Source organism: Puma concolor, chromosome D2 (genome assembly GCF_028749965.1).
Source record: "Puma concolor isolate L17-30 chromosome D2, mPumCon1.1.hap2, whole genome shotgun sequence".
Classification (NCBI taxonomy): domain Eukaryota; kingdom Metazoa; phylum Chordata; class Mammalia; order Carnivora; family Felidae; genus Puma; species Puma concolor.
The window spans coordinates 87,552,825-87,578,230 of record NC_141677.1 but is presented as its reverse complement, the minus strand read 5'-3'; the positions used below and the strand labels follow the sequence as shown (position 1 = coordinate 87,578,230).

At 55.5% G+C, this 25,406-nt stretch overlaps 1 protein-coding gene across 1 annotated transcript; it reads left to right on the top strand.

Annotated features, from left to right (window-relative positions):
- Positions 1 to 7,289: 7,289 nt before the first annotated feature.
- BNIP3 (BCL2 interacting protein 3) lies at positions 7,290 to 20,668 on the top strand. Its single transcript, XM_086681206.1, has 6 exons — positions 7,290 to 7,545; positions 15,216 to 15,366; positions 15,970 to 16,054; positions 18,049 to 18,155; positions 18,228 to 18,377; positions 19,816 to 20,668. Exons 1-6 carry the CDS (start codon positions 7,500 to 7,502, stop codon positions 19,859 to 19,861), a joined length of 585 nt encoding a protein of 194 aa, XP_086537332.1. The 5' UTR covers positions 7,290 to 7,499; the 3' UTR covers positions 19,862 to 20,668.
- The last annotated feature ends 4,738 nt before the right edge of the window (positions 20,669 to 25,406 follow it).

The window sequence follows — 25,406 nt, the reverse complement described above, 5'->3', positions numbered from 1 at the left end:
CTGTGTGTTAGCCAACTTGACGATAAGTTATATATTTTTTTAAATGGTTAAGAAGATAAAAAAAAGAAAGAAAGAAAGAAAAGAAATGCGCAAACCTAGGGAACAGTGTCTCCTCAGAGCAAACAATTTTGATTGGGATTGCATTGAATGTGTACATAGCTTTGGGTAGTATTGACATTTTGACAATATTTATTCTTCCGATCCATGAACAGGGACTGTCTTTCCATTTCTTTATATCTTCTTCAATTACCTTCATAAACTTTCTATAGTTTTCAGCATACAGATCTTTTACATCTTTGGTTACATTTATTCCTTGGTATTTTATGCTTCTTGGTGCAATTGTGAATGGGATCAGTTTCTTTATTTGTCTTTCTGTTGCTTCACTGTTAGTGTATAAGAATGCAACTGATTTCTGTACATTGATTTTGTATCCTGCAACTTTGCTGAATTTGTGTATCATTTCTAGTAGACTTTTGGTGGAGTCTGTCGGAATTTCCATGTATAGTATCATGTCATCTGCAAAAAGTGAAAGCTTGACTTCATCTTTGCCAATTTTGATGCCTTTGCTTTCCTTTTGTCGTCTGATTGCTGATGCTAGAACTTCCAACACTATGTTAGACAACAGCGGTGAGAGTGGGCATCCCTGTCGTGTTCCTGATCTCAGGGAAAAAGCTCTCAGTTTTTCCCCATTGAGGATGATGGTGGGCTTTTCATAAATGGCTTTTATGATGTTTAAGTATGTTCCTTCTATCCCTACTTTCTCAAGGGTTTTTATTAAGAAAGGGTGCTGAATTTTGTCACAGGCCTTTTCTGCATCGATTGACAGGATCATATGGTTCTTATCTTTTCTTTTATTAATGTGATGTATCACGTTGATTGATTTGCGAATGTTGAACCAGCCCTGCATCCCGGGAATGAATCCCACTTGATCATGGTGAATAATTCTTTTTATATGCTGTTGAATTCGATTTGCTAGTATCTTATTGAGAATTTTTGCATCCATTTTCATCAGGGATATTGGCCTGTAGTTCTCTTTTTTTACTGGGTCTCTGTCTGGTTTAGGAATCAAAGTAATACTGGCTTCATAGAATGAGTCTGGAAGTTTTCCTTCCCTTTCTATTTTTTGGAATAGCTTGAGAAGGATAGGTATTATCTCTGCTTTAAACGTCTGGTAGAACTCCCCTGGGAAGCCATCTGGTCCTGGGCTCTTATTTGTCGGGAGATTTTTGATAACTGATTCAATTTCTTCACTGGTTTTTTGAAAAAATAAACAAAATTGACAAACCTCTAGCCAGGCTTCTCAAAAAGAAAAGGGAGATGACCCAAATAGATAAAATCATGAATGAAAATGGAATTATTACAACCAATCCCTCAGAGATACAAACAATTATCAGGGAATACTATGAAAAATTACATGCCAACAAATTGGACAACCTGGAAGAAATGGACAAATCCCTGAACACCCACACTCTTCCAAAACTCAATCAGGAGGAAATAGAAAGCTCGAACAGATCCTCAGGGCAAACAGATAAAAGGAGGTATTTGAAAACTGGCCCCCCCTCCAAAGCTCAGACAGAAACTAACACAGCTTTCCGAGTTCACTTGATCTGGGAACTACTTGGTCCTAAAGCTAATTTAGGACTGTTAGTTTCATTGAAACAGACACGTCTTTAGAACTATCAGCACTAAATAGAAGCCTTTTCTCCTGCGTGTGTTGGCCAGAAGTCAAACAAGTACACGTTCTTTCTTGAAAAATTTGTCAGGAAGAAAGAAAAAAAAGGTAGGAGGAGTGGGAACGTATTTGTTGTTTAGGGAGAAGAACGTGGTTGTGCCCTAAGTGAAGCTGGTTGTTTGCGGGAAAAAACTTTTAAGACAGTATCTGCACGTAAATAGTGAGGTTGTGAAAAGTTTATGGAAAAACGGCATCTTTGGAGAGGAGTTCACGCGGGGTCGGTAAGTGGCTCAAACGAAGACAACTTTTTTTTAATGTGTATTTAATTTTGAGGGGGAGCAGTGCAGAGAGAGGGCGACAGAGGATCCGAAGCAGGCTCCAGTCTCTGAGCTGACAGCAGAGAGCCCGACACGGGGCTCGAACTTGAGAACCGCAAGATCGTGACCTGAGCCAAAGTTGGTGCTTAACTGACTGAGCCCCCCCCCCCCCGGGGGCTCCTCAACTGAAGGGAAGTTTAAGTAAGTAAATGAGCTTCAGTGTCAAAATTAACACTGGTGCAACATTGTCTTCGCACAAAAAACAAAAAACCCCAAAGTTTTCTTGAGGTATCGTTCTGCTGTTGATGAAAAATTATAAAGGGAAGTTTTTCTTTACCTTTAAAGTTATCCCCCTCCCCCCACACAAAAGATTCTGTTTTACCAAAACGGAGTCAATATTAAAAGAGCTACGTTTTGCTCACAACAAGGTACACATCTTGCATTTGGCTTTGACATTTTATTTGTCACTGTGATGTGATGAGCACCTGACATGGGTTCATGGTGACCTGAGATCCTGTTTAATCAAGTGTTTGAAACTTTCCATATTGTTTTTTGGGAAATACTTCCTAAACTCAAATTCTAAAATAAAGCCTTTGGGGGCTCCTGGCTGGTCCAGCCTGAGGTGCGTGGGATTCTTCATCTCAGGGTTGTGAGTCTGAGCCCCACGTTGGGCAGAGAGCTTACTTAATAGAGATAAATAAGTGAAGTTACAACTCACTATAGTTTAAAGATAAAATAAAATGAAGTATTTTGACCACAAGCGAACTGAAATCTCCCAGAGACCTCCTGGAACATTTCAAAGGTTCTTTGAGAAATTAAAGTAATAAAGCGTATTAGGTATGTGAAAACACATGGAGGCATTATCAGACAGGGGATGTTAGACCCTCTGAGACCTTAGTTATGTAGGTACATTATTAGAATAAGTGTTCCAAGAATTGTATGAGAGCTCCAGAAATCCAATGTCCTGGAAGGTGATCATCTTGATGTGTTGTATGGCACAGAAATAACCAAATGTCCTTAATTGCATCGTCATGTGCTCCAATCGGCTCTGTCGCCACGGCTGTTTCAAAGCCTTCCGTCAATGATGGACGGTCACACTTTTACTCAGATGCTTTGTCTGTTAGAGCGTCCTGCAAATGTGCTTCATCTCCAGTGAGGCTCATGAAAGAAAAATCTGAGTACAGGTTTCTGGTAACTTTAAGATTATAAAATCGAGCTGGGTGGGGCGCCTGGGTGGCTCAGTAGGTTAAGTGTGTGACTCTTGGCTTCGGCTCAGGTCATGATCTCACAGTTTGTGTGTTGGAGCCCTGCGTTGGGCTCTGCTGTAGGCATGGAGCCTGCTTGGGATCCTCTCTCTCTCACTCTCTCTCTTTGTCCCTCCCCTGCTCGCACTCTCTCTCTCTCTCTCAAAAATACATAACCATTAAAAATAATCTTTAAAAAAAAACAGTGATAAGACATTTAAAGTTTTTTATTTTTGAGAGAGAGAGAGAGAGAGAGAGAGAGCGAGCAGGAGAGGGGCAGAGAGAGAGAGAGAGTGAGAGAGAGAGGATCCCAAGCAGGCTCCGCACTGTCAGCACAGAGCCCGACTCAGGGCTCGAACTCACGAACCCTGAGATCATGACCTGAGCTGAAATCAAGAGTTGGACACTTAACCAACTGAGCTGTCCAGGCGCCCCTAAGGAGACGTTTTTAAAGAGCTTAGGACCTCAGGAAATATTTTTTAATCCTTTAAATGTGCACCTATAGCCATTTGACAGAGATATGATAAGGTAATCAATACAAATCCTTGGAAATAAAAAGGTATTACATTAGGAGAAATGTATAAGAAGAAAACGACATTGAAATGTAGGTTCAAGAAGAAAAAAATGAAAGATGCAAAATTTCCCGTTAAAGAAGGAAAACTATTAACGTGCATTTTAACTGGACACGAGACTCTCCAATGGCTTTGGTACTCAGCTGCCAGTGCACATGTGAAAATCAATGAGGGGGCACCTCACTGAAGCGGACTGGGAGGCTAGGAGGGGGGCAGTGAGGGGAGCCCCCCGCTCAGCGTCCGTCGCAGGAACAAGTGTCCGAGCCCCCCGCACGATGCGTCTCCTGCCGGAGATGGGCCCCCCCCCGCCGAGACACCCATCACCCTGACCTCCCCTTTTCCCCCTGTGGACTTTCCTTCACGACAACCCTCCCAGCCTCTCCTTCTTCTCTGTTAAAAAGCATTCCTCTCTTTTGTTCGTTGGAATTGCCTGTGGTTTCGCCTATTGGATTTGTCCCCAATCCCAATTTTGTTATTCCCAAATAAACCCATTTCTCGTTGGTAAAACAACTTTTACTCTCGCGTATACATTCAGAAGCACTATGAGGGGCGCCTGGGTGGCTCGGTCAATTGGGCGTCCGGCTGTGGCTCAGGTCATGATCTCACGGTTCCTGGGACTGAGCCCTGCGTTGGGCTCTGTGCTGGCACCACGGAGCCTGCTTTATTCTCTGTCTCTCTGCCCCTCCCTTGCTCGTGTGCGCTCTCTCTAAAATAATATAAACATTAAGGAAACTTAAGAAATACATAAATGTTAGGAAAACTTTGATTAAAACAATAATGATCACGGTATGTCAGAGACAACATCCTTGGCGACCGCGTACATTTATGATGCAGAACTTAAACGTCCTGGGGCGCCTGGGTGGCGCAGTCGGTTAAGCGCCCGACTTCAGCCAGGTCACGATCTCGCGGTCCGTGAGTTCGAGCCCCGCGTCGGGCTCTGGGCTGACGGCTCGGAGCCTGGAGCCTGCTTCCGACTCTGTGTCTCCCTCTCTCTCTGCCCCTCCCCCGTTCGTGCTCTGTCTCTCTCTGTCCCAAAAATAAATAAAAAACGTTGAAAAAAAAAATTAAAAAAAAAAAAATTCTTAAAAAAAAAAAACACGTCTATGTGGCGTGTGGAAGGTGAATTTTTCGAAATTCTTTATTATTTTTTTAAGTTTCTTTTATTTTGAGAGGCAGGGGGGAGGGACAGAGAGGGAGAGAGGATCCCAGACAGGCTCCGCGCTGTCCGCACAGGGCCCTAGGCCGCCTCCGAACTGTGAGATCGTGACCTGAGCCGAAATCGAGAGTCAGACACTTCGCCGACTGAACCCCCCGGCGCCCTGAATTTGTCAAAGTTCTTACAGGGCAAATGGGAACATAGAAGTTTGATGACCACCTGCCTGAAAAGCAGCCCTGCTGTCTGTGCAGGGAGGGGGAGAGCAGGGCTCGGGCGGCAGATCTTCGCATCGCTGAGTCCCTTTCCCTTTCCCGCTGGGCCGTCCTTGGACCCCCGCTCTGCTTCTCTGCTTCGGGGCTCCTCAGGCTCCCCGGGGCAGGCCGCCCCCATCTCTGCTACGACCTTCGCAGGGACGGTTTACAGGCGGGCCTCAGGCTGCTCACACGCGGGGGCGGAAAGGGGTCCTCCAAGCGTGGCCCTTGCCCTCTGTGGAAGGTCCCGCAAGGACAGGGAACACCGGGTTGTAATCGCCTGCAGAGAGTTCAGAAGGCTCATAAAATCTGTGTGTTTGGGTGACATCGCAGGATGTGCCCACACACGAACACTGTTATATTATTTCTTTCTTAAAAAGTTATTTGTTTTATTTTTATTTATATTAATTTATTTATTTATATTTATTTTGGAGGGCAAGAGGGACAGACCACGAGAGGGGGAGGGGCGGAGAGAGAGGGAGACAGAATCCCAAGCAGGCTCCAGGTTCCCAGCTGTCAGCACAGAGCAGACCGGGCCTGAACCTTCGAACCCTGAGATCATGACCTCAGGCGAAGTCGGATGCCTAACCAACTGAGCCACCCAGGTGCCCCCTTTCTTTTTTGTTATGTTTATTTATTTTGAGACAGAGAGAGTGGGGGGAGGGGAGGAGAGAGAGGAAAAAGAGCGTGAATGGTGGAGGGGCAGAGAGACAGAGGGGGAGAGAATCCCAAGCAGGCTCCACACTGTCCCCACAGAGCCCAATGAAGGGCTCGAAACCACGAACGGTGAGACCATGACCTGATCCGAAATCATGAGTCGGAACTGACTGAGCACCAGGCGTCCCCATATAGTTCTATTTCTATTCTAGTAACAAGCAGTCAGATGAAATTCGATGGCAATGATAGTAACATTAAACGCACGACTATTTAGGGATCTAACAAGACGTGCGAGCCCTGCGGTCCGGAAGCTACACCCCGTCGCCAGGAGAGCAGGGAGCGCCGAGCGAGCGAGGGCGAGGCCCGCTGGGTGGGGGCCGGGGGTCTCCCGGGAACGGGCGGCGGAGCGGGGGCCGCAGCACCACCGGTGTGGGGCGCGAACACGGTGTGAGGGGCTTTGCCATTTGTGTCTCCGTGGGGAGGCTGTCCCGCACTGGCGCCGCTGGGACAGGGACCGCGCGTGGGAAATGCTTGTTGGATAAATGAGAATAGCTAGACTGAAGGGGAAGCCAGAAGGACTTGCGCTCCTCGCAGGAGCACCCTTCTCTAGAACGGAATGAAGTCGCAGGGATGGGAGCAGAGGGCTGGGTCCCCCGAGGGCGCTGTAGCTCCCAGGCACGCACGTGTGGCAGAGCCCCAAAGGTGCGGAAGGGAGTGACAGGCCTCACCGTGGACGGGGTGGCTCTGGTGTGCCCTGTGGGGCGCAGACTGGAGAACCAGGGCCGGGGTCGCCGTCGATGGCTAGGGAGCACTCGGGCTTGCCCTGGTGAGTCCTGAGTCGGAGGCAGGGACAGGAAGTGGGGAGGCCCTCGGTGACTGATCAGGTGCTGGCCCTTCCGGGTCATCGTTACAGGGGTTGCTGTGCGGCCTCCTGGACCAGTTGCTACAGTTACTGGTTCGACTTCCTAGGAGTGTCACTTGTGGCAGCCTGGCTTTCTGACTGACGGCTCGGGGGAGGGCCGGATGTGGGGGTCTCTGCAGGTGAGGGTCTCTGCAGGTGAGGGTCTGGGTGTGGGTGGTCGTTCAGGTGAGGGCGGGCCAGCTCCGCCCCGACGGTGGTGACCAGCGCATCTGCCTTCCCGCAGATCCCTCGGTGGCGGGTCTTAGCAGAGGGGATCGCGGTTTCCCAGCCGGCGCCCCGCCCGCGACCACCACGCAGCGTCAGTCCCGTCCCTCGCCGCGCCTGCGCACGCGTGTCCCGGGCCTCGGAACCCCCACCTCACGCGCGCGCGCCCCGCCCTTCAGTACCCGTTCCGCGCACGCGCGCTGAGCTGCTTAGGCGCGGCCGCAACCCGCCCCGCGCACGCGTCGCACGCGCCGCACGCGTCCCGCGTTCTCGCGCACGCGCAGGCCCCTCCCCGCGGCCAATTGGCGTCGCCGCGGCTTATCCGGCGCTTATCTGTTGTGCGTCCGCCGGCGCGCGTCAGTTGGTCGGGGTCCGGGGTTGGGACTACGCGCTCTGCTGGGCCTCGCACACGAGTATCGGTCCCCCGCCCGCTCTCCTCGGAGCGTCCGGCGCCCACCCGGCCCCGACCCCGACTCGCGGTCGCAGCGCCGTCGCTTAGGCGCCATGTCTCAGAGCGGGACTCCCGGACTGCAGGAGGAGAACTTGCAGGGTGAGGCCGTGGGAGCCGGGCACGACCCGCGCCGGGGACTGGTGGGTGCGGGGCTGGCAGGGCCGGGCGCGGGTTGGGGTAGTTCAGGGGGCGACCGGGGGCTGGCGGGGCTGGGGCGGGGGGCTGGCGGGGCCAGGACAGAGGGCGGCAGGGGACTGGCGGGGAAGGGGCCGGGGGTGGCGGGAGGCTGGCGGGGCCGGGGACTGGCGGGGAAGGAGCCGGGGGTGGCGGGGGGCTGGCGGGGCAGAGGACGGCCGGGGGCTGGCGGGGCCGGGGACTGGCGGGGCCGGGACAGGGGGCTGGCGGGGGATTGGTGGGGCAGAGGCCGGCGGCGGCCGGGGACTGGCGGGGCCGGGACAGGGAGCTGGCGGAGGACTGGCGGGCAGAGGGCGGCCGGGAGCTGGCGGGGCCGGGGACGAGGCCAGGGGTGGCGGGGGGACTGGTGGGGCAGAGGACGGCCGGAGGCTGGCGGGGCCGGGGATTGGCGGGGCAGGGGCTGGGGGCGGCTCGGGACTGGCGGGGCCGGGACAGGGGGCTGGCGGGGCACTGGCGGGGCAGGGGACAGATTGGATACCCCTAACAAGCCTAAACACCGCTCAGGCGACTGGAAATCCCGCCCTGAAGTCACAGCTCCCAGGGTCCGCATAGCTTGGTAAAGGCACGTTTTATCGCGTATTCTGTACTCCGGCGTTGATTTTAGCGAGCAGATGCCCAAGGTGGTTCTAGTTGGATTGTGGGCTTTAGATTTAAGGCCTTACTAGTTCTGCCCGTGGTGACTGTTGGGACTTACTCGGGAGGCAGGAGAGGACGACGGGGTTACTGTTGATACAGGGCTCAGGTCCACCGGCCACTCTTCTTAGTGTAAGATAAACAGCTTAATAAATGGTATAAGCATGTAAGTGTTTTTTGTTTTTTAAGTTGGGGTTCCATTTGTACTAGAAGGTTCATTGCAAACCAAAGCTCAGGATTGATTTGTAGGACAAAAAAAATCACTGTTCCCGGCTAGCACGCGGTTCCAGACCAGGCAGTGCTCCGGGGCAGACACGTGCCTCCAGCCTTGCTGGTGTGCCTGTTGTTTCTGGGTCTCCGGACTGTCCTTTTGCATTTTGGGGAGCCAGGGCTCACAGGGTTGCTGGGCATTGCCCACCCACACAGCTAAGTGAAAGGCAGCCTCGAGAGCCGCCTCCTGGGTCTTGCCTCAGTAGAGCTGCGGTGCAGCCCTTGTTCTCTTGGCCCCTGGGGGCCCAGGAGAAACCCGGTGGCCCTGACCTTTGTATTCTCTGAAGCAAAAGTTCACTAATCTCAGTGAGCCTGTAAATAAGCTTTGGGGAGGGCTGTTCAAACCTTTGAGAATGAATGTTTAAGCTTCATTAAGATTGTCGAAATCCTCGTGTTCAGAGAAATCTGGTGAGCTAATTCTTGTCCCTTACAACAGGATCTGACTAGGCGAGACTGAGTCTAATACCGCGTGTAACGTGCATTTAAAAACTGCAAGCCATTTTAAAATCCTGTAATCTCTTTAAAATTCGACATTGACTAGTTCTTTGAAATCGACAAAGGGATTAAGGGTTTAAAGGTTCTCTGTCTTTTCTCCTGTAAGTTATAAATTCTTTGCCTTGGGATCATCCTTTTTCTCATTGTCAAGCTACTTACTTTGCAACATCGTGTGTCTTTCTTATGGGCCTTGTTCTGAGCGTTCCAGGGGGGCTCAGATCGCCCTCCGTGGACTGACCCCAAAGTGCTGAGTCATTGGCAGTGCAAAATTGCCAGCTTCTGAGTTAAAAGCTTTGTTTTTCTGTTTTGCCTATTCTATAAAAAGATGTTTACACACTGAGTGGAAATTCACGTTTAGGACTCTTCGGGCGGTTCACTTGCGTGTACGTGCTGCTGGGCACTCGCTCACTATCTGCCGGGTGTGGGTGGGGTCACTTGCGTCACATCACGTGGTGCTGCCCGGCTGCCCTGGGAAATGTGAGTCCGGGCACGGCTCCCGTCTGAGGCGGTGCGTGCCCCTCTCGGTTCTGGGCTGATGACCTCTTGTTTCTCTCTGAGCCCGAGTGGAGCCAGCCTCCTTCAGCCCGCCCTACAGACAGCGGCAGCGCTTTCCTTGAGAGCTGATTGGTTGTTCCCTGGTGCCCCCTGGTCCATTCTAGTTGCAGCAAGATCCCGATCTGCCTTTCTTGTCCCCACTTAGATGTGCAAGTGCTACCGTGCAGGAGGGCGGTAGGTAGCAGGATGGGAGGCGGTGGCATGGCTGACTTCCCACGAGGACCCCTGAATTCCAGGCCGACTGTTGACGAGTGCATGGGTTTAGTAAGGTGCTCACCAGTTTGCTCTGAGATGCTCCCCCCCACTTGCTTCCTGCAGCCAGTCAGACGACGCTGCTGTCACAGCCAGCCCGCTCTGGGCAGAGGTGTCCGAAGAGAAAAATGGGGTTTCTTTGGCATGGAAATTCTAGTAGAATTGTGCAGTTTTTTTTAATTAAAAAAATTTTTTTTCTTTTAACGTTTATTTGTTTTTGAGACAGAGACACAGCATGAACAGGGGAGGGTCAGAGAGAGAGGGAGACACAGAATCTGAAACAGGCTCCAGGCTCCGAGCTGTCAGCACAGAGCCCGATGTGGGGCTCGAACCCACGGACGGCGAGATCATGACCTGGGCCGAAGTCGGACGCTCAACCGACTGAGCCACCCAGGCACCCCAGAATTGTGCAGGTTTGAGAGTGCAGGTTTCAGAGGTGTAGGTTCTCGCCCAACTCACAGATGGTCACTGAGAGGCCCGAGGCGGGGCAGAAAATCAGGCAGGTGAGCACAGGTATAGGAAGAGTCAGGCTCCCGGTGAAGTGACCCGGGGGCTGCTGGGAGCCCGGGGGGACAGTGCACACAGGATCCCGAGTTATCAGAGTCCTAGGTCAAATCAAGTCTCTCATTCTGCCCACCTAACTTGAGAGGCGTGCATGCATTTATTTATTTACTGTTCTGTTTACTCACTCACAAAAATGGCTGTGCTTACAGAAGTTTTTAGAACGTGCAGTTTTCCCAGGGAGGAAGCCCTCTGAGGAGGGAGCGAGTTCCTCGAGGCTTAGTGGCCGCTCTCCCTCTGGGAGGTGCGCCTTCTCAAATGCCCTTGGTTCTGTTTCTGTCTGTCCTGCTGTCTCACAGGTTATTAGGACGCCTGCCACCCCCCTGACCAGTCCTTCTCAACCCTGGCTGCCCAAATCCCATTATTACAGCTTTTCCAAAATACATCCATGCTGGGGTTCTGCCTCCGCATTCCAGCTCGGAGTTTGCAGAGCGCCAGCGAGGCTTCTGGAGAGCGAGAGAGAACACGGCCTCTCCGTCTCCAGGGCTGAGACCTGCTATCCAGACCAGGGAAATGGGATGTGCTGGGGGTTCCCTGTGGGCTGTCACATGGCACAGTGGAGGCAGGAGGTGTGGCTGACGCTTCATCTCTGGCTTGTTCCGAGGTGTGAGCTGGGCTGTGTCCCCGTTAGTGTGGAGCATATGTGGCGGGGAGTGGGGGGCCTGCCTTGGACCAGCAGCACCCCCGCCTGTTTCCTCGTGAGGCCTAACTATGGCTGGTGACTTGGTTTGTTGTTGGTGATTGAGGAAGCTTTCTGAGGTGGTGAAGACACGTTATCCCCATCTTTCCTGCTGGAAAAGATGAGGGACCTTAGTGGGTGCGTGACGTGGGTGGGCGGATAGCAAGCCTGGTTTTCCCTTGCCAGGAAGTGTGCTTCCTGCCCAGTTGCGCAGGTTAATAATAAAACTCTCTTCCTAGTAAATCATTCTTGGAAAACAGCTTTTGGACCCAAAGCTTTTGCTGTAGAGAATCCAGAATGGGATTTTTTTTTTCCCTCGGGATGCTTAGGACTTTTTATGACATGATTTTAAAAAGCATGGGCTGGTCTCATTGGGTCTTGAGTTGATCCTTGTAATGTAACAAAAAAATACATATACACTTACATTTAATAGTGTTACATGTCAGTTTTGTCTGTTTATTTTTTATTTTTATTATTTTTTAAGATTTTTAAGTAATCTCTGTACCCAACATGGGGTTTGAACTTGTGACCCCAAGATCAAGCCACACGCTCTTCAGGCTGAGCCAGCCAGGCAGCCCAGTAATATCTGTTTAAGAAAGCATATGTTTGGGGTCTTTTTCCTTGCATCTTGGCACTGAGCTCCAAAAGCCCTTGGGATTTCTTGAGTGACAGTAGTGTATTGAGGAGCCCTGTTGGGACACACGGAGTCTGCTAATGAGGTGACTTAGCAGGGACCTAAGTGGCCTTTGCATGAGACAAACCTGAGACGAGAGGGCGGGCTCTCAGCGCCTGCCCCCCTCCGGGGACAGGAGCGGCTAGAGGTTGGTTAGGAAACCTTCATACGACGAGCTTCAGGAGTTTCACTGGCACACATGCTGAGGTGCAGGAGCTCCCCCCCCACCCGCCCCTGGTCCTCGTACCCTGTCCTGTGTGTGTGTGTGTGTGTGTGTGTGTGTGTGTGTGTGTGTGTATGTACTTGGCTGTCCCTGAGTTGTGTCCTTTGTAATAAGCGGGTAAGTAAGGTGTTTTCCTGGGTCCTGTGAGTTCTAGGGAAGGACTGGACCTGGGGCAGGTCTTGTAGGAGCCCCTGCATTTGGCGTCTGCGAGCAGAAGCACGAGCAGCCTGGATGCCCCGTTTGCAGCCGCTGTCAGCCGCAGGCAGTCTTGTGAGGCGGACCGTGTGGGGCCTCGCTGGCTCCAGGGGGTCACGCTGGAAATGAGTCATCGGACAGCCAATTGGAGACCCTCCCCCCCAACACATTCCAAGTTGGAAGTGACATCATGAAGAGACCCCACACCCCTTAGACTCAGGCACCAGAGCTCTTGGAAACCCGGTCGGCAGCCCAGATGGAAACGTCAGATGTGCGGTCTTGGGATGGGAGGTGTGTAGGATGCTCTGAAGTCACTGTAGCTTCTGCTGACACGTGGTGGCCCGTGGCCTGGGCTCCTAGCCGGACGCTGGCTTGTGCATTCATGATGCGCTCCTGCAGCTGGAGACAGTCACTGGGAAACGTGTGACGATCATGTTAGCAGACTGGGAGGCTGTGAGCTTTGTGGCAGCATCTTTGATTTGCTTTTTTCTGATGAATGTGACCTGTGGTACAAGCAGCTTACTGAGGGTAGGCTAGGACTCAGAGATGCCAGCGTCTGCTGGTGCCTCCGGTCCACCGTCCCCCCGACTGCACGGTGTGGGGCCACGTGGGGCGATGGTCCTCGTAGTGCAGTTAGAGGAGGTATGACACGGCCCCCGGTGTCTTTCTGGTACCCGCACGTTGTCTTTTGCAGCCTGCCTCCACCCTGTCCCAGCCCCCGTCCTCCGCGTGCTGCCGGAGCAGCCTTGACAAGTAGCTGGTGCCTGAGATACACAGACCCGTGACACAATAGAGAACCTGTCGGGCTCGGAAACAGACCTGTGCACATTGCCAGCTTGATCTCTGACAGGAGGCAGCCGGCAGTGGGGAGTGCGGGCAGCTGAATGTCTGCACCAGACTGAGCGTGTGCACAGATTCCAGCCAGGCTCAGGAAACCCACGTCTGCACGACAGTCCCCAGGACACAGATCTTCAGGACCTCAGAGTAGGAAGAGATTGAATATTTGGCTGAATTAAGATAAAAAACTTCTATTCGTCAGAACAAGACGTTAGCGCAAGAAGGCAAGCCACAGGGAAGTTACTTGTAACACATTCAGATAAGAAAGGCTTGGATCTTGAATATTGAACTCTTATAGGCAGAGGAAGAGATTTTTGAACAGCTGATGTAAGAGGATGTCATTCAGGTGGCCAGCGAACGTGAAAATCCGGCCGATTTCGTTAGAGATGAGAGAAACATGCGCTCCTGGGTGGCTCTGTCGGTTGAACATCAGCTGACGCTTGATTTTGGCTCAGGTCATGATCTCATGATTCGTGAGTTCCAGCCCCACATTGGCCTCTGTGCCTATAGTGTGGAGCCTGCTGGGGATTCTCTGTCTCCTCCTCTCTGCTTCTCCCCTGCGCGTGCGTGCTCTCTCAGAATAAACACTTAAAAAAAAAAGCGGGGGCACCTGAGTGGCTCAGTCAGTTGAGCGTCCGACTTCAGCTGAGGTCACCATCTCACGGTCTGTGAGTTCGGGCCCCACGTCAGGCTCTGTGCTGATGGCTCAGAGCCTGGAGCCTGCTTCGGATTCTGTGTCTCCCTCTCTCTGCCCCGCCCCTGCTCATGCTCTGTCTCTGTCTCTCAAAAATAAATGTTAAAAAAAAGAAACCCGAGAAATGTAAAACCACGTGAGACGACGCCATCACGGAAGGGCCACCTGGGAAGACTGGCTGCGCCAAGCGGGCAGCAGCAGACGCTCTGCTTTCTCGGGAGGACTGCGCGTTGGCGCAGCTGTGTGTCGGGGCAGGTGTCTCCCGATAACCCTGATGGCGTACGCGCTCCTCGCCAGCCGTCCGCTCGTAGGTCTGCATCCGATGGACGCGAGAGCGGGGACTCCGTGAGCCATGGGCCGTTCCGGAAGCGCCGATGGCTGCCGTCCCCCACCCGAACGGGCCACGGATCCAACAGAACCCCCAGCCTGTGGCGCAGCCACAGCGGCGGGCCCAAGCACGTGCACGTGTCCACCAGCACTCAGTGGCCCCCGCGTCCAGCCCCCAGGTGGTGCCGTTGGGCCCTGGCCTGGCGCCCCCCGCCCCCCCCCCCCCACCTCAGCCCGGGCCGAGCCCGCTGCTTGCAGTGCGCTCGGGACGTCTGGGGGTCATGTCCCCCGTTGTGGGACGGGCCGGGACTGTTCTCGAGCTCTCCCGCCTGCTTGATTCCCCAGACGTGCACGTGCACCACCCACAGCCCCTCCCCAGCCTGTCCCTGCCCAGCACGAGGCTGCAGGGTGGACGCCGTGTCCGTGGAGACGCCTCTTCCGACAGGCAGGCTCCCTCTGGGGGTGGGGGCTCCATCTGGTCCTTTGCTCACAGCCCGTGCAGGGGTTTAGATTGGACTGAGTTTATCCCAGGAACTCAGTCGGTGGGCCCGTGGGAGAGCAAGCCTGGCAGAAGGTAGTGCCTTGCCCTGCAGGCCGTGGTTGCCGGGGGTATTCGGTGCGGAGGGTCCGGTGCTGAGACAGCTCTCTGAAGCCACAAAACCTGGCTAGAAGCAGCTTGGGATGTGTGTAACGGATGTCAATTTTTAGTAAGTTTAAGGATGTAGGCTTCCTTCTGGTAACAGCTTGGGTAGCTTGAATCCATGGGATGCTTTGCTCTGCTTAATCACGTTTAGTGAGAAATTACCTTCGTCCTAGACACGTTCGTCCGGCTTCTGACAGACGGGAGCACAGAGCAGCGGTCAGGAGCCAGTGTCGGGTGGCGTCAGGGCCAGAATGTGCAGCTGGTGTGGAAATAAGCACACGAGAGAGTTTAAACCTTCAAAACAATTGAAATCTCTTCAGATGCTGTTGACACCCTTTTCTGAAAACTGAGTTGAAAGCATCCCAGTCGGTGGTCCCTGCTGGCCCAGCAGGTCACCGGACACCTGTGCAGGTGCCACCGGGCGGGTGTTTGTAGCTTCAAGGAGATGGCTGCGTGTCCCAAGAGTCAGGGCTGGGAGGGTGGCTGGCTCCACCGTAGGTAGAAAATCCAAGCTGTGTCCTTTTTTGTCTCCGGCAGGCTCCTGGGTGGAATTGCATTTCAGCAATAATGGGAATGGGAGCAGCATTCCAGCCTCTGCTTCTATTTATAACGGCGACCTGGAAAAAATCCTGCTGGACGCCCAGCACGAATCTGGACGGAGTAGCTCCAAGAGTTCTCACTGTGACAGGTGGGTGTAAGTACGCACGCGCATCCGGTGCTGACGGCCCAGTGCTCGAGCGGTCACGGTGGTAAGTGCTGCTTGAACCTGAGCTCGGCGCACGTTCAGGAGCGGCCCTCCCCCTCTCCGTCCCTCCTTAGAGAGAGGGACCCTCGCCCTCTGGCAGGAGGGATGGGGCCTGGTCTGTGGAGGGACCACAGTAAAGGGGGGGGTGAGGGTGGGGGGCAGATCCCACACCTGGTCCCCCGGCCTCTGCTCCCCGTGGGTCCCGGCTTTGTCATCTGGGTCACCACGAGCTGCTGGGCGTCAGCACTGCCGGTGAGTTGGGGCAGCGTGGCCTGGTCAGAAACCAAAGCTCAGGTGCTCGCAGGCCTGTAGCAGAGCACCAAGCCACGCAGAGCGAGCCTGCGGGCCGCGTCGGGTCCACCCCCGGGCCTGGCTCCCCGCTGCCCGCGCCGCTCCACTGACGAGGCCGCACGGTCTGGCGCTGGCCTGGTGCCAGCGCTTCCTGTCTCGGGAGGTGGCCCCGGGCCGCCGGGTGCTTCGTTTGTCGGGACGGGAATAACGTGCCCGCCTCGCTCTTTTCCCATTCTCGCGTGCGTCACTACCAAGCCCGCCTCGCTCACAGACTCCGCAAGATACGAACCGAGCTTCGGAGATAGACGCCCACAGCGTGGGAGAAAAGAACAGCTCTCAGGTAGGCCGGAGCGGGCTGCGCGCCGGGTGCCATTTTGACGTTTGTATGGTAAGCCTGTCCAGTGGAGCTGAGGAGGGGAGGCTCTGGTGTTCTTAGGGGGGTCTCTTGCCTTTTTGTAAAGCCAGGGGTGGGGGCAGCGACAGCCACCGCTCGGGCCTCACACCCAGCGGGCCAGAGAAGTGCGGCTCAGGTCAGGTAGGGGGCCTCCGCTGCCCTCCCGTGCCGTCCCGAGGACACGCGGGAGGGAGGTGGGTTGTCCTGGGCCTGCAGCCTGGACAGGGGCCTGTGTGGCCAGTGAGAAGGGTGGCTGGGAGCCCGGGAGCGGGTGGCCTTGGCTGTCGGATGGTGAGCGCGTGTTCCAGGGTCCGCTCTTTGGGAGAGCCCGGTGTTATCCACAGAGCCTTTCATGACCCCCTACCATCGTGACGCTGACACCCCTTCCTCGATGGATGCTGTAGACCCTTCCAGAAACGATGCCTTAGGCCGTGCTGACTGTTGTTGGCATAATTCATGTGAGGAGCACACAGGCCAGTTACTTCAGTCTGAGGTCACTTTTTTAACATTTGCCCAAGTAGTTAATGGGTCTTACTCGCCAGGTGCTTCGGTTGTGTTGTGGGGGCTCCAGTCTGAGAGCGTCAGGCCCTCGTGCCGTGGGGCTTCTCCAGTCCCCCCCAACCCCCCACTCCCTCTCCCCGCTGCACCTGCGTATGTTGGAATGCGCAGAAAGTGTTTTTGTTTTTTTTTAATGTTTTATCTTCTTTTTGAGAGAGGGAGAGACAGCGTGAGCGGGGACGGGGCAGAGAGAGGGAGACGCAGAATCCAAAGCGGTCTCCAGGCTCCGAGCTGACAGCACAGAGCCTGACACAGGACTTGAATTCTTGAACCACGAGATCATGACCTGAGCCGCAGTCGGATGCATAACCGACGGAGCCACCCAGGCGCCCCTCCAGGAAGTGTTTTCTTTGGGTGTTCTCGGTAATTACAAGAACACGAACAATTGACTTCCTTTCCCATATTTATTTCAAAGTCTCTTAGGAAGCAAGGTCTTGAAGTACCACTGAGTCACTTGATCCTGTGGGGTCTCCCCTCAGGGCCTCCCTCCCACCTAGGTTCTTCCAGGACTGTCCCTGGTCCCCCGGGTATCCTGACGGTGCCCCCAGGCAGCTGGTTTGTTTTGCTGATGCATTCTACAGTATTTCCAAAGTTTTTAGTGGTTTTTCAGATTTTAAAGGAGGAATTACAGGATATACTAAGGTATAGATAGAGGTTTTATTTTTATTTTTTTAAGTTTTATTTATTTTGATGAGAGAGGGAGCATGCCAGGGAGGGGCTGAGAGAGAGAGAGAGAGAGAGAGAGAGAGAGAGAGAGAGAGAGAGAGAATCCCAAACAGGCTCCACACTGTCAGCAGGGAGTCCGACTCAGGGCTCAAACTCACGAACTGAACCGTGAGATCATGACCTGAGCCAAAATCAAGAGCTTTACGCTTAGCCAACTGAGCCCCCCCCAGGTGCCCCAAGTAGAGCTTTTGAAATGCAAAAAAGAAAACTCTGTGATCCTGCTCTTTAGTCCCCTGTGATTAGTGTCTTGTCTTAGGATTTTAAGATGTAGCTTGAAATCACAGGTGCAGGTATGTTTTTGGGTTTTTCACTCCCACTGAACACAAAATCGTTCTTTTAAACTTGATCAAGGGGCACTGTGCCCTTCAGAGCTTGTTTTGGGTTTTAGATGGTTTTTATTTGCTTGTCTCACAACCAGCCCCGTGGTCGGCATCTTTGTGCGGCCCCTTTGTCCTCTATCCTCACTTCACGTGGCTTCCTTGGGACAGTGTTTGCAGCCTCAGTGTCGGTCCCAGAAGCGAGCCCCCCAACCTGCCGTCCACCCACCACCCGTGGGCCTCCAAGCCCGGCCTGCGTGACAGCGCGTGGGTGGACGGCGGCATTCTGTGGCGGGGCCGTGAGGGGCTGACACACTGTTCACGTCGACTCTGTCGCAGTCCGAGGAAGATTATATCGAGAGGAGGAAAGAAGTCGAGAGCATCTTGAAGAAAAACTCCGACTGGATATGGGACTGGTCCAGTCGGCCGGAAAACATTCCCCCCAAGTGAGTGTCCTCGGTGTCGCGGGGTCTCGGTGGACCTGGAGCGCGGCCGCTCACTCGCGTGTGTCCCCCCAGGGAGCTCCTCTTCAAGCACCCGAAGCGCACGGCCACGCTCAGCATGAGGAACACGAGCGTGATGAAGAAGGGGGGCATCTTCTCGGCGGAGTTCCTGAAGGTCTTCCTCCCGTCCCTGCTGCTCTCGCACCTGCTGGCCATCGGGCTGGGGTGAGTGAGGCCGCGTGAGGCTGCCCCCGGGGAACCGGGTCCCAGTCAGCTTACGCAACCTGCGTGTGGCCAGGCACGGGACTCGGACCCTGGCCTGAGACCCTGGAGGTGCCCCTGCCTCATCTCCCGGCCCCACCGCGGGGGTGGCCCCCCGACTGAGCCCTGACAGCAGAGGCTCGTCCCGCCCGGTGCTTTCGTGGCGTCTGGCTCGTCAGCACGGACGGCCCGTGTCCTGTGTCGTCCCGGGCCACGCCTACCACGCACAGGCGTGTCGCGGCCTGGCTTGGCAGAGCCGGGGAAACGGGCCTTCGCGCCCCCTGGCGTCTGGTGCCGCTTGCCCGGTGTGGTCCCAGCCTCTGTGCGGGTGGGTGGTGGTCTCACGAGCCCGGGCGCGCCTCATCCCGCTGTGGTTGTAGCTTGTGGGACGGTCCGCGTGGTCAAGATGGGCTTCTGATTCAGGCCGGCACCCCCTGGCCGGAGGGCTCGGGTCCGGGGAGAGGGAAGCCAGGATGACCGAGCCGCTGACGCACGGCACCCTCGGCTTCCTGAGCCCCGTGGACGGGGAACCCGAGCCTCGGGCCCTTCCAAGTTTGGGGGCAGGTGGGAGCTTTCTGGCCGGCCCAGCGGCCGTGGGGGTTGGGGGGGGTGCAGAGCTGCCCGCCCCACCCTCCCTTCTGAGGCTCAGACCCTACTTCCGCCTGGGAAGTGGCTTCCCCAGGGGCCGGACCCCGTCCCCCTCACTGCCCGGGGCTCGGTCTCCGGCACGGCTGTGTTCTGGCCAGAGTTTCTCCCGAGTCCAGCTCTGGACTGTTCTCCATAGCTAGCGAGTCAGATGGACGCTGCTTAAACGCCTGGTTTGGGCCTCCATTTCAGGGCTGATGTCTGCAGCTGGCGCCCAAGGGGCAGAGCTTGCTGGCCCTCGGGACTAAGTCCGTCTTTGGTCCACCCGAGGCGGCTCCCCTGAGGACGGGTGGGCTCGTGCCTGAGCTCTCCTGCTGGGCCCGCCGGCCCCTTTATTTCTGCCCCCCTCTCGATCAGTCCGAGCCTGACCTGCATGCTGCTTTCCGGGCCCCGCTCTCGCCCCTGGCCCCGGACCGCCTGAGGGCAGCGCTTTGTTGCTCGGGGATGGCCCTGGTGAGGCTGGCGGACGCGAACCCACGGCGAAGCCGCCGGGTCCGCTTCGAAAGGAGCGCCATGGCCGTTGTGTTGTGAGAGCATCTCTGCTTGCTTTGTGGCCTCCTCTGTACTTAGAACGCAGCTGGATCTCTAAACGCCATTACAAAATACCATGACAAATCACTAAGCGTTTGATAAGGTTGTAGACGCTCCTCACAAAGTTCTTAGGACTGGGTGGCAAAGAGGCTGTCCCCTTGCATCCGCTGCCCCCGCCAGGCCGTGAGTGGTGCGCCCACCTAACTGCTCATTGTTCTCTCTGAAGGATCTACATCGGAAGGCGTCTGACCACCTCCACCAGCACCTTCTGATGAAGAATCAGAGCCCGGCTTTTCCCCGCGGCCGGATCGCCGTGGGGGCCGCGGCAGCACCAACGGAGGCCTGTCCCGACCCCAGGAAGCCGCACCACTTGGTTCTGTAAACGCTGCGTTTCCGCCTTTAGTGAGATGAAAGAAAAGACAGAAGAACCAGGCTAACCCGTAATCGTATCTGTGGGATCAGTTAGTGCGCATGTCGTGTTGGTTAACATCTGCTGTAATAATTCGGTAGTAAGTTCTCTTTGGATATTATAAGTAAGTAAATAATTTTAACATGCTAGATACGATGTATGTAGTATTCTGGCAGATTATCTGTAACCAGTTATTCAGTTAAAATACTCTATATTTGCAAAGAATGAACGTTTATTAAAATGACTACATGAGGGGTTTATCCCGAGTAAATATTGTGGCCTTATATTCACACTATTATAGGAAAGACTACATTCAAGTGGATGCAGGTTGTCTCCTAAAGACATTTAACTCTTTTAACGCAGAGTTCTTTGTCACGCCGTAGAATCCCGGAACAAATGCAGGTTCCGCTGTACTGCTGGGACACGAAGCCGTGCGTCCCTGCGGGGGGGGGGGGGGACTTCCGTCTGGGTGGCCACCTTGGACGCTTGCCTCCTGCCCAGGGCCCCTGTCCGTGTCCTCCTCTCCTCTCACTCTGGACTGCTGGATCTAGTCCTCCCCGTGGTGTTGGGGTTTCGTGTGTCTTAGAATCTGCTCCATCCTGAGAGCAAACCTGTGTCTACTTCAAAAGACTGGAAATAGAGAAAAAATAAATCTTTGCCAAATCCTCGAGAGGACTGTAGTCACGTGGTTTAAAAGTGTTCTAAAAGCTTTGTGGGTGAACCAGGCGTACGTCCCCTTGTCCCCTTTACCTTTCCACGGCATGGCGGTGGCGGCGGCCTCTCGGACGCACCGTACAGATCCTCCTGTATCTGTTCTGCACCCGTACACTACGTTCTGTTGTGTTAAAAATAAATAACATTTCGAGTTTTTAAAATTTCCGTTTATATTTAAATGATTACCTCAGGTATAGCAGCTCACAGCCGTCTCATTTGCAGAAATTTCTGCTGCTTGAATGGGGTCGGAAACCTTCCCGGCGCTTGACTTCTGGAAGATCGGTTCGGTCACGTGGAAATGCTCCGGCCGTGACAGACAGCAGGGGGTGCCCGTCTGTCAGGAGAAACGGGCTGGTCCCTCTGCCGCTTCTGTCCCGAGCGGCCAATGGCCTGATCCAGGGGGCTGCACCCAGCGTGGCTGAGCGGGGTCCTGCGTCTCCAGGGTTGGTGCCCCTTGAGCACGGTTGACTCCCCTGTCGCCCTCTGGGTCATCACTTTTGCCCCGCTCTTGGTGGCACTAGCTGAGCCCTGGGCAAATCTGGCTGGAAGCCCCCGAGGGCGGTCAGGAAAGTGCTTTCCCCCGAGTGACACCGGGAATGAGACCGGGCTCTCTGGAGGCCCCTCCCCAGAGTGTGTGTATTGGCAGGTGTCTCTCTTTTGTCCTTCCTTTCTGGCGTGGTAACAGCACACAGTAACAGCTTTTGCCAATAGCCCTTTTTACTGTTCACTTTACTTGCTGAAGAGTGAGTTTAGGCGTCTGGGTGACTTAACGTGCTGCAAACAGTCTTGGGTCTAAAGAGAGAAGCCTGCAGTTGCCACTTTTAACTGAGTTTTCTGGTCCAGACACCTGCAGACTGGGTGGGGCACTTGGGGGTGGGGCGGGAACCCATCAGCACCTTGACAACCACCTGTGCGTTGCTGTGACCTGTGACCCGTTCTAGGAATCCTCCCTGAGGATCACCCTGTAAAAGTCCGTTTCTAGCAGCGTGTCACGGGAGAGGCCCCCCCCCGCAGAGGGTGCGCCAGCCGTGTGGGCAATCGGCTTGGACACCACACGGGTCCTCCGGCATCGGGCGAGCTGCCCCAGGCGACCCTGTTCAGAGCTGGACCCACTACGGCCCAAACTGCAGGCTGATGAACAAAATAAAGACGTATTTGAAAAAAGAGCGTAACCGATGGTGTGCTATCATTCGTGCAAAAATGAGCCAAGGAGGCCCCTGCTCCTTATGAAGAAACCCGTGACCACACCAGAGGAGCAGGTGGGGGCAGCAGGTATGGGGGGCGGGATGGAGGGGAAGGAAGGTGCAGGCCTTTTCCGGGACGGACTCGGCACCTCCACGGTGCCTCGCGAAGCCAAAATCAATCATTGGAAACGTTTCCGAGATCATTCAAAATCGAATGCAAACAAGGAAATGGGAGGATTCCTGAGGCCACGCTGGCGGCGGGGCAGGTGTTCGGAGCTGCGAACGAGGAGGACACGGATCCGGAGGAAGAGGGCGGGCCGGAGAGTGAATGGAACTCAAGGTCTAATAGATGCGGGGGAGGCACGCACATCCTGTGGGGGAGGGGTCTCCCAGCTCCAGCCTCGGGGCCTCCGGTGAGCACTGCCAGCTGGCGGGTCCGGATCCGGTCCCTCAGGCCACAGGTAAAGTGAGGCCGTGAGGTCATGACCCGAGCTGAACTGAAATGGCCACGGGGTGAAGCACGGCTCGAGGGAGAAGTGGGCTCCGGGGCAGTGGGGTCCGGAACACACACACACCGGAGAGTGGGCTCCGAAGCCGGCACAGGCAAAGGACACGGGAGACAAGGTGAAGGAAGTGCCAGTGGCCCAAAGCGGGACAAGAAACAAGCATGGTGGCGCGGTGACGGGCAGGCGCCCTCGTCCACGCCGGCAGCAAACAGGTGGGAGGAATATACGGGTCTGCGAGTTGCGGGTCCCCGTCAGGCACACGCGGGACCCACGGACGCCGCAGAGTGAGCGTGGGGGGCAGCCCCACTACCCCCCTCCCCCCCCACGGTGGTCGCAGAGACCAAGGCGTCGTGAAGACGCCTTGCAGCCGGGGTGAACCCCCACACGGGCCGTCTGCCTGCGAGGTCGGCCGCCAGCGCACCCCGGGGAAAGGGCCGCGTGTCCAGCAGACAGCGCCAGCAGGACTCGCCCCGGGCCGCCGTGGACAACGTGACGCAGGGGGCCTGACTGGCTCTGGGTGAAGCCTGCGACTGTCTCAGGGTTGTGAGTTCGAGCCCCACGCCGGGTGTAGAGATGATTTAAAGATAAGATCTTAAATCTCAACAATGGATTTAGGACCAGAAACCAGAAGCCAGACAAAAACAGGCCGTGAGCTCCCTGACATTGGTCTTGGCGACAGGTTTTTGGATTTGACACCATTCACAAAAGCAACAGAAGCAAAAATAAACCAGTGGGGCTGCACTAAAAACCTTGTGCACACCGACGGGAGCCACCAACACGGAGCAGAAACCAAGTACACGGGAGCCAAGATCTGTGACGCGGAACCGACACTCTAAGTAACACCAGTCGGGTTAGATAGAAAACACGACGGGTTATTTCTCCGAAGAAGACATCTGGGCACGCGAGATGCTCAACGTCACCCCCTGCACGTGTGCGAGGCTCCCAGTCTCCGGGCGACGTCTGGGCCCAGGAGCGGAGCCCGCGAGGAGCGTCAGTGGTGCCCCGAGGGTGTCGGTAAAAGGCTGCAGAGCCTAAGAGGTTCATCCGCAGCCTGGGAAGGTCTGTCCCCACCAAGCACACCTGCAAAGCCCTCTCTGAACGGACTGGTTTCCAGTGACTTACCAGACACTCTGGTTATCAGAGGAATCCCAGGTTTGTTGCTCACGACGTCCTCAACTGCGCGGGGGTCGAGGTCGACAGCAGTTGTCCTAGCCCAGCGCTGGCATCCTGGCGGCTGGCAGGCCCGTGTTCCGGGGACCGTGCTGCATGAAGCAGGACAGGAAGGACAGGCCAGGTGATCCTGGATGGCGGCCACCCAGCCTCCCACCCGCTGGGGCCGCTGCCCGCCCTGGACACTGAATGGTGGGACCCCACCTTCGCGCACACCCCAAGTAGAGGGATGCACTGTCAGATGAGGTGCCGACGACCCCAACAAGCCCCGGGCCCAGATGACCCCGCCGCACGTTCTCCTGCCGGGGAGTCCCTTCTCTCAGGGCCACAGCTCCTAGGTCAAGGCCACGCTCGGGTGTGAAAGCTCCCTGTGTGCTGCGCTCACCCGCCGTCACCAGCCCTGCGGGGGTGCGGGGTGGGCCCAGGGGCAGTGCGCACACGCCTGAGCCCGCCACCTGTGACCGCGTGCCGCAGGGCGGCCACCTGTCCCCTGCCGCCAACTCGCAGGGCCCGTGTGCAGCAAGCACCTAGAAAGAAGGGGCCGCCACCATCAGGGTGAGCGCCCACGCGTCATACCCCACTCCTCCCTGAGACAGCCCTGGGTGTGTGTGGGGGGGGCGGGGGGCTGCCCCACCCGTACTTGGCCCCGAGCACCAGCCGCGTGGAGACCCCTCACGGGGCACAAGTACTGCCCTGTCTGCGCCGGACACCGAAGGACCGGGGTCCCGGTCAGGTATCCCACCGGCTCATACGAGACTTTCCCGGACGCGCTCCACTCTCCCGGCAGAGCACCCGAGCCCTGTCCTAATGGAAGTGCGCGTTCCATCCCCGCTCAACATCCCCGACACGATCCCAGGGCCAAGCCCCGCCTCAGACCTGGGTTCCGTGCAGAGCGGCGTCCTCCGGACAACAGACACCTGCTGTCCCTTCTCCTGCAGAGCCAGGGAGCTGCTCACTCGGGGCTCCCACTGCTCTGACCCCGTCCCGGACACTCCCCCGGAGAGGCCAATGGCTGCGGGTCCGTGGACACAGCACACGTTTGGAAGAAAAAAGCCCAGGTGCCAATTCTGACATTCGTCTCGACCCCCTTAAGCAAGACTTGCAGACATTTCCTCCTTAAAGCAACGTAGCAACAGAGCCCGGCTCGGCCTGGTCAGAGCGGTCCGCTCGCACTGACCAGGGATGCTCTGGGGACGGGCCTCTGGTTCGGAGAAGTGGGGCCGCTCAGCTCCTCAGGACAGCAGGTGGAAACGTGGCATTTGTCGTGCTGTCCCGTCACCAGTGCCAGTGATCTGCAGACACAGGACAACCAGGCTGAGTCTCACACTGACTTTCAGAAGCTCCATTTCTCATGAATAAAGATTATCCATCCCGACCCAGGTCACTGGCCTGCGTAGAGCACGAAAACTTCTAGGAAAACAGCAGCACGGGACCCTAAGAATGAAAACAATTCACACAACTGACTTTGAGGAAGAGACAATTTCTGGATTTGTAAACGAGAAAAGGGGAACGTTTTAGAAAATACGTATTTCATGAAGAACATAAATGAGCGAAATAAATGACGTCTGAAAACTAGGGATTTTCCCTCGTCAGGGGGACAAAAGGCTCACCTGGAAATGCACGTCGAGGAGGAAGCAGTGCAGGGGAGACATGCCCGCCTCTCGAGCGTGCATCCCGCACAGGTCCCAGCTCCTGAGAGCAAGCGGGGAACCCCGGAGTGGCAGAGGGCGCCACCGGGGTCCGCGCCCCGGCGTTTCCCCTCTGCTGGGTCCCCCGCGACGCAGAGGCTCAATTTCTACTCAATGGGGAAAGCCGTCTGAACACACAATGCAAA